This window comes from Corvus kubaryi, unplaced genomic scaffold (assembly GCF_017639235.1).
Source record: "Corvus kubaryi isolate FWS band 111438036 unplaced genomic scaffold, C.kubaryi_AGA036_p1.0 37308, whole genome shotgun sequence".
NCBI lineage: Eukaryota > Metazoa > Chordata > Aves > Passeriformes > Corvidae > Corvus > Corvus kubaryi.
This window is the reverse complement of record NW_024581096.1, coordinates 13,647,779-13,674,756: the sequence shown is the minus strand read 5'-3', so window position 1 is coordinate 13,674,756 and position 26,978 is coordinate 13,647,779. Positions and strand designations below refer to the sequence as shown.

At 47.2% G+C, this 26,978-nt stretch overlaps 1 protein-coding gene across 3 annotated transcripts; it reads right to left on the bottom strand.

The window, feature by feature from the left end:
* Positions 1-217: 217 nt before the first annotated feature.
* Positions 218-26,976, bottom strand: LOC121664902 (myosin-IIIb-like). 3 transcript variants are annotated; one of them, XM_042028577.1, is made up of 31 exons: positions 26,824-26,976; positions 26,687-26,752; positions 26,482-26,612; positions 23,663-23,765; positions 20,760-20,862; positions 19,661-19,817; positions 19,236-19,338; positions 18,841-18,969; positions 17,533-17,641; positions 16,311-16,427; positions 15,779-15,879; positions 15,239-15,325; positions 15,000-15,065; positions 14,582-14,695; positions 13,530-13,641; positions 12,150-12,196; positions 11,779-11,844; positions 11,370-11,489; positions 10,402-10,487; positions 10,106-10,153; positions 8,544-8,591; positions 8,269-8,360; positions 6,926-7,057; positions 6,462-6,577; positions 5,938-6,137; positions 3,953-4,042; positions 3,009-3,174; positions 2,761-2,904; positions 2,410-2,682; positions 2,110-2,184; positions 218-1,022 (listed from the first exon to the last, which is right to left on the bottom strand). In XM_042028577.1, the coding sequence occupies exons 1-30, from the start codon at positions 26,938-26,940 to the stop codon at positions 2,134-2,136; spliced, it is 3,294 nt and encodes a 1,097-aa protein (XP_041884511.1). In that variant the 5' UTR covers positions 26,941-26,976; the 3' UTR covers positions 218-1,022; positions 2,110-2,133. The 3 variants fall into 3 exon arrangements, with proteins under 3 accessions (XP_041884511.1, XP_041884513.1, XP_041884512.1); XM_042028579.1 differs by lacking the exon at positions 2,761-2,904; XM_042028578.1 differs by lacking the exon at positions 14,582-14,695.
* Between the last annotated feature and the right edge of the window lie 2 nt (positions 26,977-26,978).

Sequence of the window (26,978 nt, the reverse complement as noted above, 5' to 3'; positions counted from 1 at the left end):
CTCCAGAAGCACTTCAGGCCTAAGTACAGGAGGAGTGGCTGTTACAGGCAGCAGTTTTATGCCAGGCTTAGTGCCGCACCAGCCTTCAGCTTCTCCACTGAGACACTTCATATGATCCCATGCCTACCCTCAGAGGTGTTAGCTGCTCTCTTTCATTTGCAATCTGTGGCTGAACTGATTGCAGGTAACAGCAACAAAGGAAATGGTGAGCTTCTCCTTAGAGGAAAAAAATAAGAGATTTATTTTAAAAGGTAGGGAAAACAGTACAAGTAGTATGGCCCTTTACATTCCATGCTCTCTACCCACCCTCAGTGTAAAGCAGTATGTTGTCCAGCCTGGACTTGTAGAGATTCCAGCCAGGATGAGTGAGAGGGTTTCAGCAATGATTCCCTGACTTTAACTCTGGTTAAGGACTGTGGAGCAGTGTGCCAGCACACTAATGCAAGGGCAGTGAATCCCCTCTACAAAAAGATCTTTTTGACCTTGTGTCAGTTTCTGTTCAAGTGCTCCTGCACTCAACAAAAAGGACACCTCAGTTTTATTTTTTACTGCCCAAGCCCATCTTCCCTTGGCTCCCAGAGCAGCAGATACACAGGACCAAAACAGAGAGTATTTAAAGAGAAAGAGGTAGGTAATCAGGTATTTGTGACAGAACAGGCTGCTGGGAGATACCCAGTTTGTGACTTCACAGTGCCAGGTGAGGAGTCTCCAGGAACACTGAAGAACTGACACACAGACTGTCACGCACTGTGGGTCTGTGCAGTGTGACTGTTCCCATGCTTTCCCCTCTGCCAGGATCAGACTAGTCCAGATACTGCAGTCACAGTTCCTCAGTGCTCAGGAAACTTAACTTCTGCATCAGCCTTGTCTAAAAGCACAGGGCCAGCTGGTTGCAGCAAAAAAAAAAAAAAAAGGTAAAAGAAAAAAAAAGAAAAGGAAAAAGGCTGCTGTATGTCTGGATGTGTTGACTATTAGGCGAGGCCCAACAGCACTGGAAGAGGACAGGTCTGACCCATTTGGACCTGCAAGACAGTCAAGAAACACAACTCATAGGAGGACATAAAAGGGTTTCATTTAGCTATCCCAGTACAAGTTTGCAGTTTTCTATGCAGATCCTTATGTTTTATCTTTCATCTGCCTAACCTCAGACACTGGGAGCATCCCCCGGGTATGTCAATGAATGGTACATACAAGAATGAAGCAATTAAGCCCAACACTTCAGGGAGAGGATTTTCTCAGCTATCAAAGAGATCCTGTCTTTCTCAGCTATGAAGAGAAAGACAAGACAGGCTCCAGCTAAAAAGCTTTGCTCCAGCATGAGTTCCAACATGGGAGCAGCACTACACAGGAAACTTGGTTGCGTGGCTGGAAGCCCTGCAGTGGGTCAGCAGCCAAAAGCATGGTCTTCTAATCCCTCTCCACTCCTACCCAGATTCTTCCAGAGGTGTACAACAGCACCACTACAGCTCCCACCTGCCTTCATCTGAGTGGGACAGGGGAGCTGCACACCCACCTGATACTTCAGATAATGCAGAGTCTGTCAAAAGGCCTCTTCTGGCCCACTCCAGACTCCCGTCACCCACCCAGTGTATCACAGTCTCAGTCTCTAGCTTTGTTCCCACTGCTGAGACTTTATTGACAGTCCTCTTTAGAGCAACAAAGTTGCTGCCATTTCATACGTTTCAAGCTCGGCCTTCAGCTGGCTGCCTCTGCCAAGCCACAGGGCTCCCCTCCCAGCACCTCTCTCCACCCCACGAAGCCACTGCAGCTGACTAGTGTGGCATGCATTCTGATAGTCCTTGTCCTTCCAGCCCCAGGCCTCCAACAAACTGTGAGCTCCCTCCAGCAGCCTGGCCATTGTACTGCAAGCACTCTGGGCACCACAGCTGCTGGGAACCCAAATTTAGGCTGATTTTGCCCAGTTTTCCTGGTTTCCTTATAGTCCTGGGATGGAAGCTGGGTGCTGCTCTGTTTTTCCTGCTCTATTTCTACATAGCTTGTGGCCAAGAGATGCTACAGGTGGGACACGAAGGGAAGAGTTGCTTTGCTCCTCCATTTCCCAGGAAGCTGCAATTGCTGTTTTCCCTTCTGTGCACTGCTTCCTCTTACCGTGTTTGCTCAGGCTGTACATCCTCAGTGGAATGACCTCCCCTGTCTCGCCATGTTCATGGAAATGGAAGTGAACTGTGGTGAGAGGCACAGAAACAGCATTAGGCAGGGAGCACAGACTGGCAAGGAATACTCCAAGGAATACAGTCCTGGTCCCAAGACCACCAAATAAAACCCATGACCCAGGAGCTAAGAAACCAAGTGCTAGTTGTGGAAGCCTCGTCTCCCCTGCCTCTGGGCAGGGAAACTCCACGTGTCCCAGAGGGGTTGTGGCTTGGCAGAGGATATATCCCAGCTCACCTGCTGGATTTCCTGCATTGCCAGGCGTATGGAAGAGCGGAGGCGAGGGAAGGCTTGTTGGCTGCTCTCTCCAGAGCTAGACTTTGTTCTATTCTTGTCTGCGGTCCATTGGTTTTGGGAATTCTTAGTTCTCCTGAACCACTGCAGAGCAGGTTTGCCGGTGGAAGGCATGGAGGGGCAGGACTGCTTCTCTGGAGGTGTCTCCCACTTGTCTGCTGGTGAACTCAGTGTGAGACCCTCCAGATTTTCGTAATTCAGGCTCTCACTACTTTTCTGGAGAAAGGAGGAGTGGATTCAGCAGTGGTTTGCAGACCCTTCACACACACTGAACAGCACAACAAAGAGAAATACCCATCTGTGTCCACTGCTGACATTGAGGGGGCAGCAGGGTGTCATCCACCTGCCACTGCCTCTCCCCCACCCCAGGACTCTCCACCTAGTAGCATTTTCCAGTGCAGAAGCAGCCAAGCTGCTTGGCCAGAATGGGACATCCCTCTACAGGAACACAAAAGAGATGCTGCTGCAGTGACTCTAACCACTCACTCAGGGCACAGTCCATGCCCCATCCTGTTTTCCCACTGCAGACCCCCGATATTCACCTGCCCACAGGGAACAGTCAGTATCTCCATGAAGGGCTGGATGCCCACGGTCTGGTGATACTGCACCAGCTCGGTGAGCGAGGCGTGAGCCCGGTCCTCCCCCAGGATGACGTAGCGTGCATTGGGCTGCATCTGGATCATGTAGTGTCTGCAGCGGCCTTCGCCCCTGGGGGGAGGGACAGACAGAAGCAGTCATGACCTGCGGCCTCAGCATGTTACAACCTAGTTTCTGCTTCCTGCACCCGTGGTCTCCAGAGGCCAGCTGTGATCAGGATCCTCAGTAACAAGTATCATGCAGCAGCAGGAGATGTGCTGTGCACTGACGTGCTCATAGATGCTGCGATCTCAGTGCTCCTTCCAGCCTGGTTTGCCCACTCAGCCTAAGCAGGACCTCTACCCTTGGAGCCACAGCACCCCACCCACAAACAGGTCTATTTTTTCAGTAAGAGACAAATTCTGCAGTGTCCCATCTGCTCCTACAAACTTTCTGGGGCACCCACAACAGGAGAGGCTGAACATGGACTCCTCTGTGGACCAGGTAATCTCCTCCAGTCAAGCAATTGTATAGAATCACTTAGGCCGGAAAAGCCTTTAAGATTCCCAAGTTCAACCCTTAACACAGCACTGCCCAGTCTACCATTAAACCATGTCCCCAGGTGCTGCATCTACACATCTTTTAAATGCCTCCAGGGATTGTGACTCCACCACTGCCCTGTGCAGCCTGTTCTTGTGCAGCCTGTTCCTGTGCTTGACACCCCTTTCTGTGAAGAAATTCCTCCTGACGTTCAGCCTGAACCTACCCTGGCACAGCTTGAGGCTGTGTCTTCTTGTCCTGTTGCCAGTTGCCTGGAAGAAAAGGCTGACCCCCGCCTAGCTACAGCCTCCTGTCAGGAGCTGTAGACAGCAATAATGTCTCCCCTGAGCCTCCTCTGCTCATTACCTACCGGTATGTCAATATGTAGCCTGGTCGACTCTGGCTGATCCGAACAAGGAAGCAACCCAAAGGCTTGTCAATCAGCAAGTTTTCAGCTTCCCTGGAATCAGGAAACAGTTTTTCAGCAGAGAGCCAGCAGCTGCCTTGCCACACAGCAGGGATTCACATCCTATCTCATGTGCTACCCCAGTAGTGCCCCAGGGAGCCCAGCATCTGCCCCATGTGCTCCTAGCTACACATCTCCCAACTCAGGCTTGGTGGCGCAGGAGGCATTAACAGGCTGAGGAAGCACAATACTCTCAGCCAAAGACCCTCCAAGCAGGGCTGCTCCAAACCTGCTCCAGCAGTCTGATTAGTGCAATAGCAACAGCTGCCTTCCAGCACCAAGCACGTCACAAAGCATCATTGAGATGAGGAATCTGCACACGTGTGCATTTCCTATGGTCCAGGGATGAAGAAGTCAGGATGCTGTGGGGTACTGGGTAAGCTCAGTGCCAACTTGCATTACACCACTCCAGCTTTCTAAACTTCCTGCTGGAAGGAGGACTTCCCCTTCTCTGCCCAAGAGACAAAGCTCTGCTTTGTGCTTGTCATGTGCTTTGATCCAGGCTAAAGGTGACTGCAAATCACCAGTGCAATTTGGGATTGCTCTGGCTGCTCCATTTCATGAAACTGAGCTCACATGGCTGTGTGGAGACTTAAATCTCTGCTTAAGCAACAGTGTGTTTGGGAAAGATCTGCCATGCCCTTCAGTGTGCAGTGCTCATGGCTAGTCTACACTTGAATTTAGTGTGTTTTGTCTTCCAGGCACCAATTCCTCTCCTGCATTCCTTCATCTGTGGACAAAAGCATTAATACAGGTTAGGGCCTCAAAAATTATTTAAAAAAAATTTAAAAGAAATGCAGCTACCAGGGAGTTGTGAGCTATTGTAGTGTTCTTTACTAAGCTAATGTGCTGTGTAATGTCTCTGAGTAAATCACACTGATAGCCTGACAAAATCCAAGAACATAGATCTAGTAAGACCAAAGGAGAATTGCAGTTGGAACAGGAAAAAAAGTTAGAAACCGGAGCAAAATGATGAAGGTGTTCAAATGGCAGCAACATCGACACAGAAATCCCACCAATTACAAGATACTGGCAATTAACAAGCACGGAGCACCACAGATCAATTTGCACACAGGTGAGACCGTACTGCCATCCTGCTCCTACCTGTTCACTAGCATAATCAGCACTTCTCTGATTATGCCACTGCTTGGAAAGCAGTGCTGGACTCAGCCAAGAGAGTGAAGTGTGACGTGGACCTGGTAGAAAAACTTCAAGCATTTAAAGAAAGTCTCGTGAACAACTCCACAATAAAGAAGGGCTTAGTGGATGTCTCTTCCAGCCTAAGTGGAAGTAAATGCCACCTATGCTGCACCATCCTTAGACAGGCAGAGGAATCAACAAAAACCCTCTTTTTCCCTTTATCAGGGGACTTTAGTGGAGTTTTGCCACTGAGTACTCACTAAAGCCCCTCTTAATACTTTTTAAAATAAAAGGAAGTTGAATTCCGTATTCTCCTGCTGTAAATTGGGTTCTCCTCCTGACCTAAACTGGGATACGAGAAAGAGTCATAACAAATTAACCCAAAAGTTCATCTTCATGTCTCTGCAAATGGTCCACAACAGGGAAAGCGCATATTTGTATTTCCTCTCTGATTACTTTACAAGCCTCCCATCCCTACACAGGATCTGTATTTAGGGACCTACAGTGGACTTATTTACTATGAATTTCCATAGTCTTTCCATGAACCTACACAAAATTTCAGCATTTTCAGCCTATGATGAGGACTTTTAAGCTTCCCCCTAAGGGTTTAACGCTCACAGATTGAAAGGGAAAACTTATGCAGGTCACTCCCATTCCTTAAGGAAGCAAAGCCCGGCCAACCCAACCTACACAGTCCTCCTAAGGACACAGTGGCTTTTGCCTGTGGCCACTGTGTCCAGAGTACTCACCTCCGACTGATCATCCCATGCAGCCAGCTTGGAAAGGCCCCATCATCTTGCATGACCTTCTGGGCCTGTGTCTCTTTGAACCAGCGGAGAGTTGCTCCTCTCTTGAGTTTCCTCACTTTTGCTTCTTCCCCAGTCTGTTCCTCAGTTCCCAGAACAGGACGAGGCACAGAAGGGCTCAAGAAGTTGTCAAAAGGAGTGGACTGAAAGCAAGGAGAGAGGGAAAGTCAGCACAAAAGCATAGTCAAAGGTAGGGGACATTTAAAGAGATCACTTTGGCAGGTGATCTCATTTCTGAGCCCCTTAAGATCAAGTCACCAGCTACCAAATGCTGCTTTCAGTTCCTCAAAAATCCTGACCACACTTTTTAACTAACCACAGCAGGACAGGACTCACACTTCTCATAACAAGAATGACAACATTCTCTTGGGGCCACATGCAGGAGAACATGTGCATGCAGAAGATGAATGGAGCAGGGAACCAGCACATCTGGCTAAGGGTCCCCCCGGCAGAGCCAGTGTTGCTACCTCTGTTAGTTTGCTGCGTGGCCGTGGCACTGGTGGCTGTTGTGACTGCTCAGAAGGATGAGGATGAGACTGAGGGCGCCTCTTTCGTGGCATGGGGACTGGAAGGGAGTTTCTTTCTGCAACAAGAAGAAATAAGTAGATGGAATGTAGCATTCAAGATCCATGAGATCCATCCTCCACATGCCTAGGACTGGGACAGGCTCTGCTGCATGGATTACGTGGAAAAACCACAGCCTGGCCCTCCTTCCAGCACAGCAAAGCAAACAGCCCTTACCATGCTGCTTCAGCTCCCCTCAGATGAAGCCACACTTCCCAAGTGCAGAAATGTCACCAGCTCCCTGCCCACCACACTGATGGGCCTCCCATCCCAGGGCAGGCCATCATCACCTGGAGCTTACAGCACTTCAAGGTGATCATCACACCAGTGGACACACACTGGGTCAGTGGGAGTAGGAGCAACTCACCCTGGGCTGCTGCTGCCAGCGCCAGCTGATGGATTTTTTCTCTCTCTGCCTCCTCCTGTAGCTGCTGTGCTTGAGCTCTCAGCTCAGCCAACAGTTCTAAGAAACTCTTCTTGCATCTGAATCCCCTAAAAACTGTTCAGAGAAAAGCTATGGTTAGGAAAAGAATGCTGTTCATGCCTTTGTAATTCTCTCAGGGAAGAACACTGGGTGATAGTCCTTCATACAGTGTGAAGCCCTCAACACTTGAATCATGTTAATAAAGAGCAATGGAACCTCTAGTGTGAGCAGGCAGCCAAAACCTTGTGAGAACTCTTCTAGTCTCTAAGCTGCCAGATCACGGACCTATATAAATCAAATTATAGATCTAAGATCTCATCTCTAATGCCAGGGAACGGAATATTTAAAAAACAAAGCCTTACAAAAGGGCCCGTTAACCATCTATCGCTCTGGTACCCCTCAGACACCATGAAGGGGACAGGATTTCCTTGATGCCAGCCCACAGGAAAACCTTTCCCATAAGCAGCCATCACAGGGTTCACCAGGAGCATTACAGACATTGCGTGATCCCACCAACTTTACCAGTTATTAAAGCTCATGTAGTGAAAGCTACACCCTCTCATTTCCCACTACCTGCACATCTTCCCCATGGATGACAAGAGTGCACAGTACAGCTTGTGACAGTCTGACGTTTGTCACACTGTATGGTACACAGCTGGACGCTGCTCAGATGCTCCAGCAGTGCAACAACCCATACAGAAGAGAAGTGCAACAGAGAGGGACTAGGAAGTGTGACAGCCTCCTCCTCCTCCTGGAGGCACAGTCCTCATGTAGCAAAGGGAAGTACCAGTCTGCCCACAGCCACTCTGAAGGAACAGGCTGCTAGAGCAGATGCTATGTGGAAAGGAAAGAAAAAAACCAAACCAGACCAAAACTTCATCTCCTTTTGCCTATCTCTGAAAGCAGCAATGAGATCTGCTTCATTCATTTCCCTATTCCCAGTTCAACACAACTCACAAACAATCCTTACTCCAGAGGACAGTGAGCCAGATCTCAGGACACAGCCAAATCATGTGCCTGTCCTGCTCAGTCCAGCTCTCCTGCACACGTTTTCCCTTTCCAAGGCTCACACCGTCTGAGGGCTCTCCCTGATTCGGGATGAGCACTGGGGATGTAGGCATTTGCAATAAACACTTTGACTTCACAGGGCCTTGACAGAGAGATGGCACCTGCCCTATCCTTCTGTCCTCTGCAAAGGTGCAGAGGTGGAGCAGGGACTGCAGAAAAGGTTTTCCTTCCCCTGGTGTGAGATCAGCACTGAGGGATGCTCCTGTCCTAGTGCTCACCTTTCTGTATGACAACTGCTGCTCTTTCCAGTTGCTCCACACACTTTGCCAGCTGTTCCTGATGCCAATATTTAAAGAAAAGTCGTGACTTTCTGTGAAGTTGGAAACGGAAAGATGCAGTGAGAAACACTGTCTAGATTTTTATCCATCATCCTTTGAAGAGGCTATTCCCACAACCACAGAGCTCTCCCTGAAGAGAACCAGGTAACAGATTACACATATAAAATCTCTGCAGTTTAGGCTTCCAATTCCCAACAACAGTGATGCACACCTACCCACAAATCCAGCCTTTCAGACCTGTACTTTGCAGTATCTCCAAGCAGCTGAAAGACATGAAAAAAGTGAAATAAATAATTTTCCACCCAAAGTGAACACCAATGTTTTTAGTTGCATAAAGGGGCATAAAGTGTCTCAGCAATTCCCGATAGCTAGTAACTGGCTGTCAGTCTGTAATGCTCCTTGAGGCACAGCTAGGATCACATTTGGGAAGAACATCAGCAAAGGGGTTCCCAGAGGCAGATTTACTTGAACTCCCTGGGAGGCAATTCTGTAGAGCCTATTTTATTCTCAGAAGTGTTTTTCCTCCTTTTGTTTCCAAGCCCTTTGGAGGACAGAAGTTGCAAGGTCAGCACAGCAGACTTCCAGGAGAAAGTCTGTTTTCCAACTCCAGTTTCATTTTGCAGACTCCACTGATAAAATTTGGGTCACTCGGAAAGATTCCATGAACTGAAAGCAGCTCTAGCTGCAACACACAGACAGCTTTCTCCATCTCCTGCTAATCCAGGCTGTGAAAGCATAGTGGCACTTTTTGCTAATATCTCACACAGGAAAGCAGAAGTGTTTTTCTTTCTATCTCAGCCAACTTCCACAGTGCCACAATCTATGTCCACAGGATTTTTTTTTCTGAAATGCATCCCATGATTTTTGTGTCTCCAAACAAACCACGCTGCCTGTTTACAATCATCTCTCCCCCCTCTATGAGATTCTCCTGTGACCTCACTTGAGTTTGCAATTCCTACTATTCAGAAGAGTCAGGAAATTCAAGGAAGCACTGTGAAGGCAGAAGGAGCTACTGCCAGGAGAGAATTGTTCCAGGAGATCATTCAAATCCTTTTCTTAAATGACTAAAAAAAACCCCTCAGCTGGCTTCTTTACATGATTCATTCTCACTATCAATCACAGTTGACACTGGCAGAAAGGAGAGGCTGGGAAAGTAGAGAAGAGGAGGTGGGGAACTGCTGCCCTAGATGTAGGAAGGAAAAAGCTGGCAGGGTAAAACTCTGTCTTCTCTGCAGAACTGGAAGGAAGTTTACATGTGTAACAGTCAGATTCTGAAAGTGCTGATGGCATATTTTGCCTGTACAGAGACAAAATCCTTGGATTAGAAACATCTTCTCTAGCCTGGGAGACATTCAGTGCTGGCTGCTTGTTCAGCATTGTCTTTATCTTCTTCTCACATGTGGCCACCAGGAAAAAAGCCTGGAGAGGCACCTGACAACTGTACTTGAGCCCCTGCCATGCCGAGTTCAGTGGACGCCCTTGACCACTACTGTCACTCCCTAAATTGAGTACATTGGTCAGTTTTCACCTCACAGCACAACAAGGCTTAATAGTAATTGAATTTAATTGCTACATAACAATTCAAGAAAGATTTCATTCATCATGGTACCAAATGCTTTTTAAACATTAAATGTCCTTGCCTGGGATCCGTGTTCTCCATCACCACAAGAGCCCATTCTTCTCTTGTCTGTCCCTTTTACTCGGTTTGCTATGCTATTCAGAGTAAAAGCCTCTGAAGAACAAACCAGACTGCACACAACAAAGTATGTGTTCCTACCTTTCTTTTGTGAGGGGAACACCAGGTTTAACTAGAAGAATTCCGTATCTGTGGAAAACAAACCAATACAAACACATAAAAGCTGCATCCTTAATGGGCTGAGCTAATCATTATCACCCTGACAGCAAACAAAAATAAATTACTATCTTTCCCACTCAGCCTCCCACAGCAAATAACCCCATGACCTCAGACCACATGAACTTTGAAGAGGCTGTTTTACTCCTTGCCCACATCTGGTTATCAGGGTCATTTCCTTAATAATACCTAACAAGGAATATTCAGAGGTTTTAACAGACCTTTCAGCAAATTCCTCAAAGGAGGGTCTCCAGGAGAAACCATCCCTTCGGATACGGATTGTCTCCAGCAGCCCATTGTACCGGAGCTGAAGCAGCACCACAGAGAGGATCAGAGAACGAAGAGAAACAGGTCATTAAGACATCTGTTTGCTCCTTTGCAGGCAGAAGTTACTTCATTCAGCCCTAAACTTCTCCAGTCCAAAATGAAAAAAAATTTCTGAAAATCTTTCCTTGGTTAAGCACTGAATACCACATCCTGTAACTCTGATGATTAACCACTCGGAGTTAGAAGTTGGAAACCATAAAAACCAATGACTGAAATAACTTCGCCTTCCAGCCATGGGTACTGCTTTGCCTCTGTCCCTCAGAGGATAGCTTTGTATTTCCAAATCTGGACACAGAAGTACTCTGAGGCATGGATGAACTTTCTCTTAATCCTAACCTTTCTTATATACATTAAACAGGCCCCTGAGCTTTCTGAACTCTTCTAATAATTTTCAGTATTCTTTATAGCATCTAGACCTCAGACCTGACAGAATATCCAAATACAGTCATATCAATGCATTTCAGATCCCATCAAAGCAATCCCATCTTGGCTTATATTCAGAGTTGCTTATATTCTGGTTGATGGGTGAGAACAGTCTCCTCTGGGAAGCATTTTTTCCGGAGTACTGTCTGTACCAGTTCCCATCCAGGGGGAGATGCAAACATGAATCCTAGTGCCCAACAAGCAGATTTCATTGCATTCATGAAAAAGAAATGAGAGAGAACTAAGATTGCAAAATCTGGACGTAGCAGTCTGTGTCATAAAAACAACCCAGTACTCAGAATCTTTACACATATATAAATTGCAGCCACCCTTCCTCTTACAAGGGGGGACTGAAGTGAGTCACCTTCCACACATCGCCTTTTGGTGGGATCTGTCCTCCCACTGAGATGTGGCAGAAGTCCCTGTAAAGGACACTCACCTGCAGCAGCACCACCTGGTCATCCAGCACACCTGGCTCCTTCTGGATGTTGGGCTTTATGCAGCGCACAAAGTGTGGGTTGGCAGAATACATCCTCTCCATGAGCACCATCAGGGAATGCTGGCAAGGGCAGAGGAAGATCAATAGTCAGTCAAGCCAAAGCACTGCCAGATGTGCAACATCCTGCAGCAAGGACTGTTTTCTCACCACACGGCAACTTCCTGGGTTCTGGCAACAACTGGGTCAATCCCAGCATGATCAGCCCTGCTTGGCAACCAGGAAAACCCCTGTCTACGTAATGTCCGCTTTAACAATGCTTAGCACTCAGGAAGCAGTGCAGTGATATTTGCAGTGATAAAGTTATCACTGCTTTCATCTCACGGGGCACCTCAGGGCAGCAATACCGTACCCGGAACTGAGCTCCAGCAGACTGCTTCCGTGTGCTGTTAAACTTCTCATCTGCTCCTGGTATGACCTGAAACCAGACCAAAGCAAAGCATCAGCCCTGGAAGAAGTGCTTGATTGACAGCCAAAGAGCACTGCTGGAAGGCAGATGGCAAAAAATGAGGTAGAATGCATTTAAGGGGTTGCAAGGCAAGTTAAACATAAAAATGACAGAAGCAAGCACAAAACACGGTAAAAAACAAAGGAGAAACTGTTACAAGCTGATTGTTGTCTGCTCTTATTTTAAACCAACTTCTGCCCCTTTTCAGCCAGTTTCTCAAACAATAATTATCAGGTAACATTTATCAACTGTCATGTGGACCTGAAGTACAATACCTTGGCTTTCATGTGAGGCATCAGGGTCCCCGTCCTGGAGATAGTGGCTGGAAGAACAGAGACAATTAGTTGTTTTGTACCTCTGCTTGCAATCAGCCAGGGCTAAACATTCAAACCTTACTTCACACACGCGCCTCATTACAAATCCTGAATCACAGACAGGGTGTTAGGTTTCACCATGTGGAACTACAAGGAAAGAGCTAAAAAAAGGAAGAAGAAAATGCAAATATATGAAGTACACAAGGCAGGCAATATTATTTTCTGCCACTGAGAAGACATGGCAATCAGGTTATTAAATAAACCTGAATGACTTTCAACAGAATTATCATCAACGGGCATCTAATGGCGCAGAAAAAATGGTACAGGCAGCAAATGGGGAGCTCACCGACAGCACTCAGGAAGTTATTTAAAGTCAGATTATAACTGATTCAGTGACAGGATGAGAAAATCAGGGAAGTTTAATTTACTAAAAGATCTAGTAACAATCTTGTGCACCCTTGATTCAATGGCTTCATGTGAATCATAAAACCACAGAATGAGGTTGGGAGTGTCCTCTGAAGGTCATCTGGGCAAAACCCTTTGTTCAGCACCTAAAGCCATTGCCCAGGACTGGACAACCAACCTGAAAATAGGTTTTGTCTGATGTTTGTGAACTTTGAAAGAGTTGGGACTAGGCTAAGTAGCTCCAGTAACAGTGCAGAAATGTTAAAGAAGAAAGATAGTCCTGAGCAGCAGCTGAAAAACACAGTGGAGAATAGAAATGAAATTCACCAGCTTCTTGTAAATCACAGAAAGTGGCATGGATTGAATGGGACAAAAAAAAATTTATGGAATTTCTGTACCAGAAGCACTGTGTTCAGCCAGCCAATTTCCAAGGAAGCATCCACCCAACCTTTCTCTAAATTTTTAATTTAATTAGAAGCCTTGGAGAATCTGAAGGTTTATTGATAACTGGAAAAAGGGAGTATAGTGGTAGGAGAAAATAATGCATGACCTCAGGGTTTTAACAAGTTGTGAAGCACCACTTTTAGAGTCTACGACCTTGACAAGCTTTATTTCTAGACATGAACAGAGTGTATAGAAAGAACCAGTGGAGACAGTCCTGCACTGGCCTTGGAGAAGATGGGAAGGCATCTGAGTGGTGGCTAATTCTCTGGAAGGGGATACAACCTGTCTGGCTTCCCATGGCAGGGAATAAACAGCTCTGATAGCTCAGTACATGCCAGCAGCCCCACTCCAGGCTGCAGCATTCCCAGAGTCGAGTCTCCCTGGTGCTGCCAGTTGTGAAACACACTCTGTGAAACACATGAAGCCTCATGTCCACACTTAACTCTTGCCAAGGTGGGCCTTGGCTCATGATGGATGTGCAGAGGGACTTGCCTGTGAACAGCACACTGAGCAGAGGGGTGATGCTGCTGATGAAGAGCCCACGGACATTGGCTGGCAAGGTGTCTCTGTTCTTCTCTAGAAAGCCCCTGGCAGCATATTGTACCTGGGGAAAGGGCAGCAAGTCACTAAGGACAGCAGTGCTCGCAGGCTGGCTGTGAGAGCCACCTCCACAGCCTGCTGGGAGCTGATCATGTGCTAAACTGAATGTACTCTGGCTTGCACAGGAATTCTTTAAACATGCCTGCACCCCACTCAGATGCCAACCCTGAGGAACAAAACCATGCACATGGCAGAGGCATCAGAACCCCAGGAGTGCAGTGTAACACCGAGACATCCACCTTTTACATGTTAAATGTTAATTTTTGTAATCATGAATGCTGCAAACAATAACTTAGTCAACAATGCTGAGATTAGATTACAAAGCTGCAAGTTACAGTGACTTGAACTGTCATATCTGCTCCTGTTCCAAAAATGATCTCCAATCAACTCAACTTATGTGGACCAATGCTCTCAACACTGGTGGCAGTGAAGTTACATGCAATAGTTCTAAATCTCAAGCTGCTTAGATATCATTGAGTATGTAAATAACTGCCTACACTTTCAAAAAATTAATTACCTGGCTGTTTACAAAGTGTTCCCAGGTGTTTGCTAAAAAATAGTCACTGCTATGCTCTGGAACCTGATAGGTAAAGAAAAAGCCTGTAGCCTGTTCTTTGGTGCTGCACAGTGGACACAGTACTTGTATTTATAAAGTACTATTTTAGAACTAGAGTTCTAATAGAATGATGATTAGAAGAATAGCAGATTTTTCTAATGCTTTACGCTTCCCAGAGGTAGCCCCACTTTCCTCAGGGGTCTTCTCTTCCTGTAGTTTTTACATAAATCGCAGGGAATTCCAGGAGGCAGTCCATTGGAACACATCACTTCTGTTAGTGTCATCCTCAGACCACACATTCCATAGCATCAAAGCCTTATTTGTCAGGCAACACTTCCACCCCTCCAACATGCACCACAACAGCATTCTTCCTGCAAACAGTACATACTTTCCCAGCATAGTGAATGATGCTGAAGCCCAAAACACGGCCTCGGGCTGGCTGGAAGTGTAAATTCCCCTTAAAGCTGCTGTTTAGTTTATCCACAAACGTCTTATCAGTTGCCTGCAAGACAGTAGATTTCAAAAGCTGCAACAGAGGCCTGATGAGGACACATGGAATGAAAACAAAGTGTTGGAAGTATCCTTGGCTGTGCAATAGTCTTCTGCTGTACCTCCTCTCTCTGACTCTTCCCAGGGATGCCAAAGCCACTAGACTGCCCCTGAATTGGATGTCCCATCTCTTAAGTCACATGTAGGGACATCTCTGTCCATCCTGTACTCCAACCCAAAAGCTCTCTCTGTAGCCCAGATATTCATTGATATATTATCCCCCAGAGTATTTTCTCTGTCTCCTCTCTCATGCATACCTGAGGGAATGCACTCTGCTCATCCAGAAGAGACAGCAGCCCAATGGGCTTGGCCAGGAGCAGATTCTGCAGGAAAGGAGACATAGCACACATGTCTAAAGCAGTGCAGGACATCCCCTCTCACCCTCACCACCCTTTGCAGAGATTCTTCCCAGGTGCATCTCCTCCCCATGGCAGAAAGAGCAAGACTCTTTCTTGGCTGGACAGAGCAACTATATTCTGTCAGTCCTCTCACTCACCAGAATAGGTTCATTATTGTTGAATGTGATGGTCTCCCAAGGCAGCCCTTCTTCCTTATAGGCAGCCTGCTCCAGCTGGAAAATGTGCTGAAATAAAGAAAAAGAAGGTTGAACCACCCAGCAGACTTGGCTAGACAACCCTGAACATCTTCCCTCCTGCCCAGAACAAGAGGATGGAGGTATGGCACTCACAGCCACAGCATGAGAGGTCCAAAATGTAGCTGCTGTTCTCCGTGGTTCTCTGTAACCCTAGCACTCACCAGTGCTGGTGCATAAAGCAGGAACATTTCTCAGAGTGTAAGTGTCCCTACCCCTGTGACTTTGGCTACTGCTTGATCCTTCTACTTCTTCCTTTCCTGTTCCAGTGGCTCCCCTGCCCCAGCAGGGAAGGTTGCCGCTCTCTATCCTGCTTCACTAATCACAATTTCTGTCCTTCCAGGCAATAGATCTGTTTTTCCCCAAGCTCTCCTTCACATGCCAGATAGAGCAGTGTTCTGCTCTCTCTGCAACACAAGGTGAGGTCACCCTCAGCAGACTTACATGGTTGAAGAAATGCTGCAGCTGCTCATTGGCCAAGTTTATGCAAAGCTGTTCAAAACGATTCACTGCGAAGTTTTCAAACCCAAAAATATCCAAGATGCCTAAAAAAAACCAGAAGAAGAGCACATAATGGAGTGTGCAGACTATCTCTGTAGGTTATTGTGTACACCAACACACAACTAAATCTCCTATCACACAGCTCTTGTGGCAGAGGGAAGATGCAGCCAAGAGAGACACCAGTGGCAGCTCTTACACAGCTTGCAGAGTTAGTTAAGAGAAGAACCACTCCAGCTTGGCCTCTCTGTTAAGCCAGAGCGCCCCAGAACTACAGTCCACAGTTGCTTCAGATCAACTGACTGCTCAGAGTTGAACATGGCCCTACACACTTCATGCTGCTGACTCCTACCTCCAGCAGGATCACGGTTTTGATAATGCATCCCAGCACACGGGCCCTGTGAAACCTCGCGCTGTGTCCTTCCTTGTGGCTGAGGGATGCACATTTGAGAACAGGAGCAAGGCAAGCAGAACTCACCTATCTCCCTCAGTTCCACCTCAGGATCCACATTCTCAGCCAGAAGCTCATTGATCTTGCAAACAATCCAGCCAAACACTCGGCCGTAGGCCACCTTTGCAATGGAGTCCCGGGCATCTGCACAGAGGGAACAATATCAGCTCACTGAAGGGCTCACAGGAGAGCAGGGGACACAACACACAAGCTGGCTCACCACCTCTAGCAACAATTTCATGTAAAGGTACTTTAAAGATCACATAAACATTCACTATCTGTCTGATTGTCCCCACCCTTTGTAAGTGTAAAACCAGCTCTTAATTACAAAATCTTCACAATCTTTCTACAAGACCACACATGGCATGCCAGGGCATTTTTGAGTCATGCCACTTTGTAGACTACCCAGAAACTTGCTTTCCCCTCTGAAGATCTATTGAGTATGGATCCCCTCACTGCCAAACCAAGGGAGAAGCTCCAAATTTTACTCGGAAAATTGGAGACGGTTCTCTTCCTCCTAGCCCACAGTTGCTCACTGTTTAAATGCTGTAGGCAAGAAAAGGACACAATTGAAGGAAAGCTTGCTGACATTCTAAAAAGGAGACAAATTAATATGACCTATGATAAGAGATGTATATTTTATTGTCAAGAGAAATTTGTAAAACAGAATTAGCTAATCCCATTTCATTTTAATTTTCTTCTTTCATTTATTTTTAAGCAGTAATCTCTCTTTTAAATTACTTTTTAAGATACTATAATTTAACTGAACCTCTTGGTACAGATTATTTTAGATTATTTTCTTGTTTTATTGAAGGGGAAAATAACACCTTGTACTTGCTATTTTACTCTTTTCACTCCATTCCTGATACTGTGATATCTCATTGTTCTCGTGGTTGTTTCTAGAGCTCTGCACACTGCCAGCACTCTGCAACAGGAGCCTTCCCCTCTTTTGTACAAATACCTAGAGTTTCCTTCTAGGCTGGACTGAGGGAAAAAGCAAAGCTAATTCCTTCATTTCTCATTTAATCTCTGCAGTCTCCTGGAGACCAAACAAAAGCAGCATTCATGGCCCTACATGTCAGTAAGAGACTAAACAGATAAACACTGACATACTTGCCTCTATGCGAGAGGAATGAAGGGGCACAGAAGGACATCTTTGTTCGCAACAAGCTGCACATGTGTGGGGAAACCCTTCCATCAAAACCCAGTCTTTCTAGCCAGCACATCTGCAATTCATTGTGTTTCCTACCTTCTGCCTGCTGCTGGGTGTGAAAACGCTGGATCTGCTCGCCTCGGGTCACTGACGTTGTACAAATCAGGCATTTTAAAAGCTCATCTTCCTGGACTCCAAACTGACCCTGGGAAACAGGAAATGGACGAGGACAGTCAGTTGCAAACCCTCACTCCGCTCATGGGGATTGTACCTTTGTGTAACGGGGTCATGATTCAGGCTCAGGCCTTTGAGCCCCACTGTAAGGCAAGTGCTACTGCTGGCACCAGAGTCAGACATGGGCTCTGATCTGCTCCACCCCTGCAGCAACCAACCTCACACACTCGCTCTCAAACAGTTTTTGTTTTGCTCTTCCAGTGCTGCCACCTTTCACCTTCTCTGGAAGCCACGGCAGTCCCTGCTGAGCTGTTTAATGACTTATTGAACAGCACCACACGGAGGTGACTGTGCAGGTGCTGAAGCATCTCAGCTGCAGAGTCACACGAACCCACATGAGAGGCAGGAAACAAAGAGAACTCAGAAACACTAAAATCCTCGGTGGTTTAACAGGAATTCCCCTCCTGTGGGCTAAAAACGAGGAGCAGGCTTTCAGAAGTAAGATAAAAAGAAGCTGGCTGCTGAACAGACGTAGGTGGTTGTTTCAGGTATGGTGTAGGAGGGAAACAGGCAAAGAGATGGGAGTGAAACGAAAGAGCAAGGGTGCTGGGGTTTCAAATAGGTCAAAATGAAAAGAAATAGAGGAGAAGTATGTTACTTTTTTCTGTTCTGTGTTGTTAACAAAGCAGGATAATATATTCATCCCATATAACAAAAATGGTCCTGGGAAACACGTATTTCTTAATCTGTGATAATTGCATGCAAAACAGTAGAAAGCTTAATTCAAGATAACCAACCAAAAAAAAGGCAGCACTTAGGGTCGTATCCTTGGACAAAATCCGATGAAAATGCAGAACCAGCATACACATATTGCACACCTGAATTTCCCCAAGGCATTGTCACACTCACTAACATAAAACATTTAGTTTTAAAAAGCTTGTGTTGTACGAAGTCAGCAAGGCATGTGTTGACTATATAAGACGCTGATTCCAAACACACAAGAAATAGAAGCTGAGACATCTCTTTGGGTATGAATAGCAGTGAACACAAATGCAATCATGGGGTGAAACTGTACATTTCCAAAAAAACCCCATGTTCTTTAGAAACCTTCATACTCTGAGGCAGAAAGATCCTCTGCCATCTTTGGCAGGAACAGCTCCTGCAGTCACACAGCCACTGGGGAAGAGCATTATACCCATAAGGTTTCTGTCAACATATCTTGTGACTCACCGCTGCAGCCTTCAGCCATCCCCGGGAGGCTTCACTGACTTTTACAGACCCATTGCTCTCCTCAGGCTCAAAGGTCACATTGCCCAGAGACAACACACCAGCCAAGATAGCCTGCATGTCTACTTGTTCCTAAAGCACATAAGAAAGGTGACTGAAAAACCTATTGGCATGTAGCATGTACTACACAGAGGACCCGGAAGTTGGAGAGGTTAAGGGAAGAGGCACAGGCAACCTGTGGGAAAAAGCTCTCCACAAAATCTGGCAGACTCAGGTGGTCCGAAAATAACATGGAAAATCTAGAGAAAGAAATAGGACTGAGCTTCAAAAGAGCAGGTAGAAAGAAACCCTGTGTCTGCAGGTAGCATAGATGGAAATTAAACAGCCCCAGGACTAACCTGTTCTTGGAAGCCCACCATGTCAAGGGCATTGCAAACCTCTTGGTATTTGTGCTTCCACTGTTCAGCTACTTCCTGTGTACCAAATCGTCCACTTATGTACCTGAGAAAGTGCATATCCCATACAAAACTGTCACACAATCAGCACTGTAACTCTGTCCTACCCCACAGGAACAAAGCAGATCACCAGCAGTGGAGACAAGAAGGGGAAAGAAACTTTTCCAAGGTAATGCAGCAGAGATCCCAGACCTCCCAGCTTCCATGATGATCCATAACATCTGTTCACATAGCTCCATTTAGATCCCACTCCAGCTTCCACTCACCCACAGACAAAACCCCAGGGCAGAGGCAAAAACTCCATTATGCTGTTTTCCCCTTCACCACCCATTACAAAGACTAAACTAAAGGGTCTGTCTTTGACGTACCTGTAGAGTGAAGGATCCAATAACCCATATATCTCCTTCTGCTCTGAAGACAGTCCAGCAAACATGTAGTAGAAGATGTGGAAATTCCTCTCCCCAGTATCCTGTTGCACCACCCGTGACTTCTCTAACAGGTACTCACTCAGCTTTGCACCTTGCACTGCACACAAAAAGGTGACAGGGTGGGGAACTTCACTCTGGGGGACATGAAGCTGCCTGGGCTGTCCCACATCTCTATTTTGGTGACAGGAGCACAGAGCTGTCTAAATTAGCTTTCTTGTGTGCAAGACCCCCTAAGCTGCCCAGCACACTGGAAATGGGCTTCTCCATGCTTTCTGTGGTCTTAGAGATTTCTGTAAACCTCTTTTAGCAGAAACAAAGGTTTCTGGCATCACAGAGTATTACTGATACTTACCCTGCACTCTCACCCCCATATCCTTCCTGTACTCCCACTCTGTCCAAACTCAGGCCTTATCCTATCCAGGTTCTATCCAACAGTGGCTGCTGTGAGATTTTACTTAATTGCACACCCTTCCCACAGGGAGCCATGTGCTGAAATTATACCCTCCACAAGTTTTGGCTACTCAGTCTACTCCCTCCTGTTGGGAAATGGTTAGAGGATCAGGGACATGGATCATTGATAGAATTATGGGATCAATAAAAGAACTATACAAGCAACAGGCCTGCAAGCAAAGGTTAGTGTGAGAAACTGTCTGCATGAGAAAAATCCCTGTGTGAGAAACAGGCCTGGGAAACAAAAAAGGGAGTTTTGAAGCGCTGCAGCTGTGCTGATAAGATGTGCTGACTGGGAGAGAAGGGAGGGTGAACTCTGAATTCTTTTAATCATAACTGTAGAAGCTTGCCAATGTAAGTCCAATTATGTAGAAGCAGAAACACGCTTTGATAAGTTTTAAGCCACTTAAGAGTTAACAAGCTGGTATACTATATAAGTGCCTTTGGACTGCTAATAAACGGAGCTTTCTTTTATCAACCATATTGGTTTGGACTGCAATTCCTCCCCCTGCCGGAGTCCACGGACCCTTTTTCCAACACCCTCCAGTTTCTAACCACTCCCCAGGCTAGTAATTGCCCTTGACTTTACCTGTATTTTTCTGGAAACGCAGCTGTATGTACTTTCCAAAGCGGCTGCTGTTATCATTCATCACAGTCTGGGCATTGCCAAAAGCTTCAAGCAACGGATTCACCTGAAAAAAGTGAGGAAGCAGAACAGCCATTCTTCAGATAAAGTGATCCAATCTAACTTGGAAAAAACTATCTTTAGCATTTGCTATTCAGAGTTCAGATGGGAAAGGACCCACCCCATGCATATGGATGAGCACCTATTTTATCTCTGCCTGGCTAAAGAAATTCAAAGAGGCAAATATCACAAAGACTAAGCAGCATGAGATTAACGACAATCAGTACAATGAAACTGATGGGATCTCAGTAAGATCATTGAGTCATTTGTTAAAAGATAAGGTTAGTATAACTGATTTCCACACAGTATCTGTTGTCACTAGATAATTTGAGTGCTATACTACAGCAATAAACAAAGTCAACGTGGCACTCAGTTAATACAAGTATGTCAGCTTAGCTCCTGAAATTTGTAGACATAGGGACAGTGAATTATAAAGAAATTAACAGAACATCAGACCAGCTTGTTAAACTGGATGCAAAGGTGGCAAAATGACAATTTTTTTGTATTTGAGCAAAGAATGCCTATGAACTGGAAGAACAATGCCTCAGAGTAGACGCTGGGCAGCCTATTGAACACAGCTTTAAGGCATGACACTGTAATCAGCTAAAGGACAAACTTAATCCTTGGATATATCTACAGGAACCAAATAAGACACATATTATTTCTTTGTTGTCACCTCCAGGCTTTCCAAGGGCAGCTCGTGTGTGCTGAAGTGAGTGTTATTTCCAGTGAAGGAACTGCAGGCTGTCTCTAGGCACTCGGCTGAGCAAACACAGCTCTCCTGCTTGTGGAACCTGCTCAGGTCAGAAGCAGCCTGGCAGTGTGACCCAAGCCAGCTCTAAGCAGAGATAGCAGGTGTATCAATGTCACGTTCCCACAACCCAGCACAGGCATTAACCTTGGATCCACCAGGGAGGATACCACACTGAATTAATACACCATTCCAGAGCACAAAGCACAGCATGGGTCATTTGGTTTACGTGTCAATATTTTGGTTGCAGCAGGAGCTAAAGGAGGGAGATGCCAGGCACTTCCCCCATGTCCAAACAGAGCCAATGCCAGCTGGCTCCAAGACAGACCTGTCACTGGCCAAGGCTGAGCCCATCAGTGACAGTGGCAGCACCTCTGAGATAAAAACTGCTGCACACCCACAGAAGGGAGAGAGGAGTGAGGATGCGTGAGAGGAACAGCTCTGCAGACACAAGGTCATTGAAGGAGGAGGGGCAGGAGCTCTCCAGGTGCAGGAGCAGAGATCGCCCTGCAGCCCCTGGTGCAGCCCCTGGTGCAGCCCCTGGTGCAGCCCCTGGTGCAGCCCCTGGTGCAGCCCATGGTGAGGCAGTTGTGCTCCTGAAGCCCTTGGAGGTCCACGGGGGAGCAGAGATCCACCTGCAGCCCCTGGAGAACCCCACACCAGAGCAGGTGGGTGCCCGAAGGAGGCTGTGACCCCATGGGAAGCCCAGCTGGCAGGAGCTGTGGCCTGTGGAGAGGAGCCCACACTGGAGCAGGATTGCTGATAGCACTTCTGACCCTGTGGGGGGCCTATGCTGGAGCAGCCTGTTGGTGAAGGACTGCACCCTGTGGAGGGGACCCAGAGCGGAAGCAGTCTGTTCCTGAAGGATAGTACCCTGTGGAGGATATTGACACTGGAGCAGCCTGTTCCTGAAGGACTGCATCACATCAAGGCACCCATGCTGGAACATTCTGTTCCTGAAGGACTGTGTTCTGTGGGAGGGACCCCATGCTGGAGGAGCGGCAGGACACAAGGAGGAAGGCAGCAGCACAGACAATCTGTGATGAACTGACCTCAACACCCATTCCCTGTCTGCCTGTGCTGCTGGAGGGAAGAATGTAGAGAAACTGGGAGTCAAGCTGAGCCTAGGAAGAAAGGAGGAGTTGGGGAAGGTGTTTCAAGATTTGTTCTCATTTCTCATTATCCTACTCTGATATTAACTGGCAAGAAATTAAATTAATTTTCCCTAAGCTGAGCCTCTTTTGGCTGTGATGGTAGTTGCTGAATGATCTCCCAGTCCTTATCTCAACCCATGAGCTTTTTGTCATGTTTTTCCACCCCTGTCCAGTTAAGGAGAGGGAGTGATAGAGTGGCTTGGTGGGCACTGGTTGAAGTTAACCCACCACACAGAAAAAGACCTCTATGTTTCTACAGGAAATCTGAGAAGACAGACTTTAAAGTGAAGTAGTTCAAGAACTCACTCTTCTTAACATATCACATGGAAGGTTTAAAGTACAATTTATTCAAAAAACCTCACAACTCCCTGGGGAGAGATTCAGGTGGAAATATTTCAGACCAAAGAGAAAAATATGTTTCAAAATGAGCTAGCAAAGATGTATGGGAAGACCAAAGATGGCAGTTAGCCAGCTAGCAGGTATGTGCCTTGCAGTATAAGTAGCCAAGGATAGGTGACTAAAGGCTGTGTGAGATCTTCATCCCTGTGTACGATTAAATCAAGTTTTCATTTTTCTAATGAAAGTCCTTGTTCTACCTCAAACAGGAGATCATTTGAAAAAATGCCACCAATCTGTTGTAACAGAGAACAATCATTATAAATGATTGCAATAGTTTTCTATAATTTAGGAATCATCTCCAGCAAAAAAAATTACTGACCTACTAACCCTTCTAACTTGTGGTCAGCTACCTCACCATTCTTATCCACTGTTTTCTTATGTGTCTTATGCATGGCTCCCTGATTTCCAGTGGTGATTCACCAGCAGGCATCCTAAGCCTAATGCAAGTTGTCTTGCAGAAGTGTTGCTTCTGAACCTCCAAGCACCATCCTGCAACAACCTACCTGAAGGATCCGCTGCTCCAGCTGCAAGTTGCCTTTGCATAGGTTCATTATGTGCTGCAACAAAAACTTCGTACTCTCTGTTTTCCCAGCACCACTCTCTCCACTGCCAAGAAAAAGCAAAATAAATTCAATCAGTCTTAAAGTTGTTCTGCCTCTTATAGTTCAAGTGCTCCATCACTTGAGAGTGCTCTATGAGAGCTTCACAACTTTTTCAGCAAAATCACGTGTGAGTGAAAGCTCACACACCACAGCTTTACATAGTGTGTCCCATGATGTTCTTGTCCTTCATCAGGGAACTTTTCTCCCTCTGCAAGGGAGTACAGATAAACCCTACGCTGTCAGTTCTGGATGGGATGTACCAGACAGACCATTTGCTCTGCTTCAAAAGTCATCCCCTACATCAACTCCCTTGCATATGCTGGAGCAAACAGCTTCCTCTTTCTCCAGAGAGATTTGCCCTATCCACATCACATCCACAACTGGATACTGATCATGAGATGCTTTGGCAGTCTCAGGTATTGGATGTTTCACATGCTCACGTGCCTCAGCCGGCTGGGAACGTGGGCACAGAGCTGCCCATACTCCCACAGTGCCAGCAGTGCACGTCACTGTGCTGTCACACATCCACAGCACCTCCACCTCCAAGTCAAACAACCAGCACTTGGAAAGTGCAGTTTCCCCTGTCCTGGGAGGGGGAATGTACAATCAGTGAGACAATATGTCCTTTACTGACAACATCACAGCAGCTGAGAACTTTAGCATATGCATGGCGAAAAAAAATTGCAGGAAATGCTGGTGGTATACTTGAGCTTGTTTCCACAGCCGACCTTTGAGCGTGTGGTGTGGCTTTACTGCTTTGTAGTTCCCAGTTGCTCGGAGCTTGGTATCAAGTATGTGTCATAGCTAGCTAAAAACCTCAAATACAACACCAGGTCCCTCATCTCAAGCAGAGGTCAGACCAGCACCATCCAAATACATACGAACAAAATAAGACCACTTTGCCAGTTGAGAACATGCCATCCAGTGCCCCTGCTCAGTATGACAGGTTTATTTTTATTTTTCAGTAACTTCCCTCCTTCACAAAAAAACTATCAACTTCCATGGTTCAAGCTTGTCCTTAGACCCTCCAACAAGCACAACACCTTCATAAGGTCCTGCAAGCTCAGCAGGTGTGTAACTGGCCCCAGCTGTGAAGAAATGCAAAGTCATCTTCAGGTGACCCAAGTGCTGTACTGCAGCACACCCAAGCATGACTAATGTCCTTTGGGACTGGGAAGGCAAGAGGACCCAGTGGAATTCGTAGTTCAGGACAGTTTGATAGCAATGAACACTTATGACCTGGCAGCAGCTGCTTCATCCAACATCAGCCTCTGAAGAATGCTATCCAGACCTTCCAGACTCAGTTGGAGGTCTCACTGAAGAGAGCACAAGTGACGGCAGATCCTGGTGTGTCCCTGTGCTGTTGTGGTGAACTGTGGTCTAACAGGAGTGACCTCAACTTCCTCATTCACCTCAACTACGCTCATGTAAGGGAAACTTGTCAATTAGTGTCTCACCACTCATAGTGAGGAAAACCATGAACTTACTGTGACAGCAATGCACAGACCAGGTAAAAGGTTGCAAGATGCACAGGAGTACATCAGCCTCATCTCTGAACTGCTGCCAGAAAACAACCAGACCACTGACCACTTGGCAAATTCTTACAGGTTACTCTTTCTTGTCTTCCACCTCCCAAGACAAATACAATGACTGTTCTCTATCCCCCAGAGCCCCACCGGCAGTGCCTCTGGCACCTGCTGACTCCAAGGCCAGCCTCTGCTTCATGAGAGGACTTTATGTAAAGCACAGGCACCAGTGGCCTGAAGGCTACAGAAATGAGTGGGGCTCAAGTGCCCCTCAAAGTCAGCTCCCAGTCCCACCAAAACACTCAGCAGTGATTCAGCAATTCACTTCCACACCCTGTAGACTGAAAACACAGATAAAATGATCAGAAGGCAAATATAAAGGAGCATTAAATCAAAGAAGCTGGAAATTAGCATTTTAACTGAGACGACATTTAAACTGTGCTCTACAACACCCAGTTATAGAGAAGAGGCAGTTAATGTTTCAAGGCTTTCTCCTTGCTGTTTGATACTTTCTCTGTTAGCTGATTTTGTTTGAGGCTTTCTGTGTTAAACGATGCTACCTGCTGCACTGCAGAGTTCCAGCAGAACAAGAGTGACACGATGGAGTGAAATGTACGTGATACTGGTAGGCTCTTTGTTTAAAAGAAACTTTCCGCCAACTTCTGGTGCACAGAACTGTCCATGACAATAAGATCCTCCCTGACCAAATTCCCAAAGGTCTTAGAGCAGAAAAGCATGTTTTAATTCTTCCTGCTCTTTGGTTACACATGGGAAACTCCACTTCATGAAAACTGGTTCCTTCCATTATCACCCTTCCAACTTTTACTGCAGCTTTTACCCTGGCAGCTGTGTTGTCAGAGAAGAGCACCCAGTGGCTTTTCCTAGAGCTGGCTAAATCTTTCCAAAGGCAGGGATCCCCAGAAGTGAATCGGACATCTTTACCGCTGTAAAGATTGCTGGCCGAGCTACTCCACGAAAGCCAGTTTTGTTTGCTCACACCTTTTTACAACCTGCCCGCTCTCCTGTCTCGAAAGCGGTCGGGATGAGGGGTGTGTTGCCAGCGCAGATGGATTTTGACTCACCAACAGCACCAGAGATGAGCTTCACCTGAACCTTAATCGGGGCGATCCCAGCTAGAGCTCGGGGGCCGCCCCCGGCCCCCCGCCGGCCCCGGGACCCCCGGCCGCCGCTCACCTGATGAGGATGCACTGGTTGCGGGGCCCGCCGCCCCCGCGGCCCAGCATGGCGTGGTAGGCGCGGCTGGCCACGGCGAAGATATGGGGCGGCAGCGCGTCGGTCTGGAAGCGCCGGTACCGCTCGGAGACCTGCGGGGAAGCGGCAGCGGAGAGGCGTGAGCAGCAGGGGGGCAGCGGGGCGCGGCGGGGGGCCCGGCACTCACCTCTCTCCCGTAGAGCGGCAGCGGCTGGAAGGGGTTCATGGCGACGAGGATGTCCCCGATGTCGGTCTGTGGGAGGGGGACAGCCGGTCAGTCGAGCGCCCGCCGCCGCCGCCCCCCGCCCCGGCCCCGGCACTCACGTAGATGTGCTGCTGCAGGAAGCGCTCCCGCAGCCCGGCCAGCAGCGCCGCCTCGTCCAGCTCGGCCAGCGCCGCCAGGTCCCCGGGCGGGGGGCGACGCTGCCCCAGCGACACCATCGCCGCCCGCCACCGCCCTGCCCGGCCCGGCCCGGCCC

Bases quoted from the DNA above. Each gene is read 5' to 3' on its own strand.
- LOC121664902 (XM_042028577.1), bottom strand. From the start codon at position 26,940: ATGGTGTCGCTGGGGCAGCGTCGCCCCCCGCCCGGGGACCTGGCGGCG. The intron at 18,970-19,235 runs GTTAGTCCTGGG...TATGTGCTTTAG, and splicing joins TGGTGGGCTTCCAAGAACAG to GAACAAGTAGACATGCAGGC. The intron at 6,138-6,461 runs GTAGCAACACTG...CCTTGCTTTCAG, and splicing joins CACGCAGCAAACTAACAGAG to TCCACTCCTTTTGACAACTT.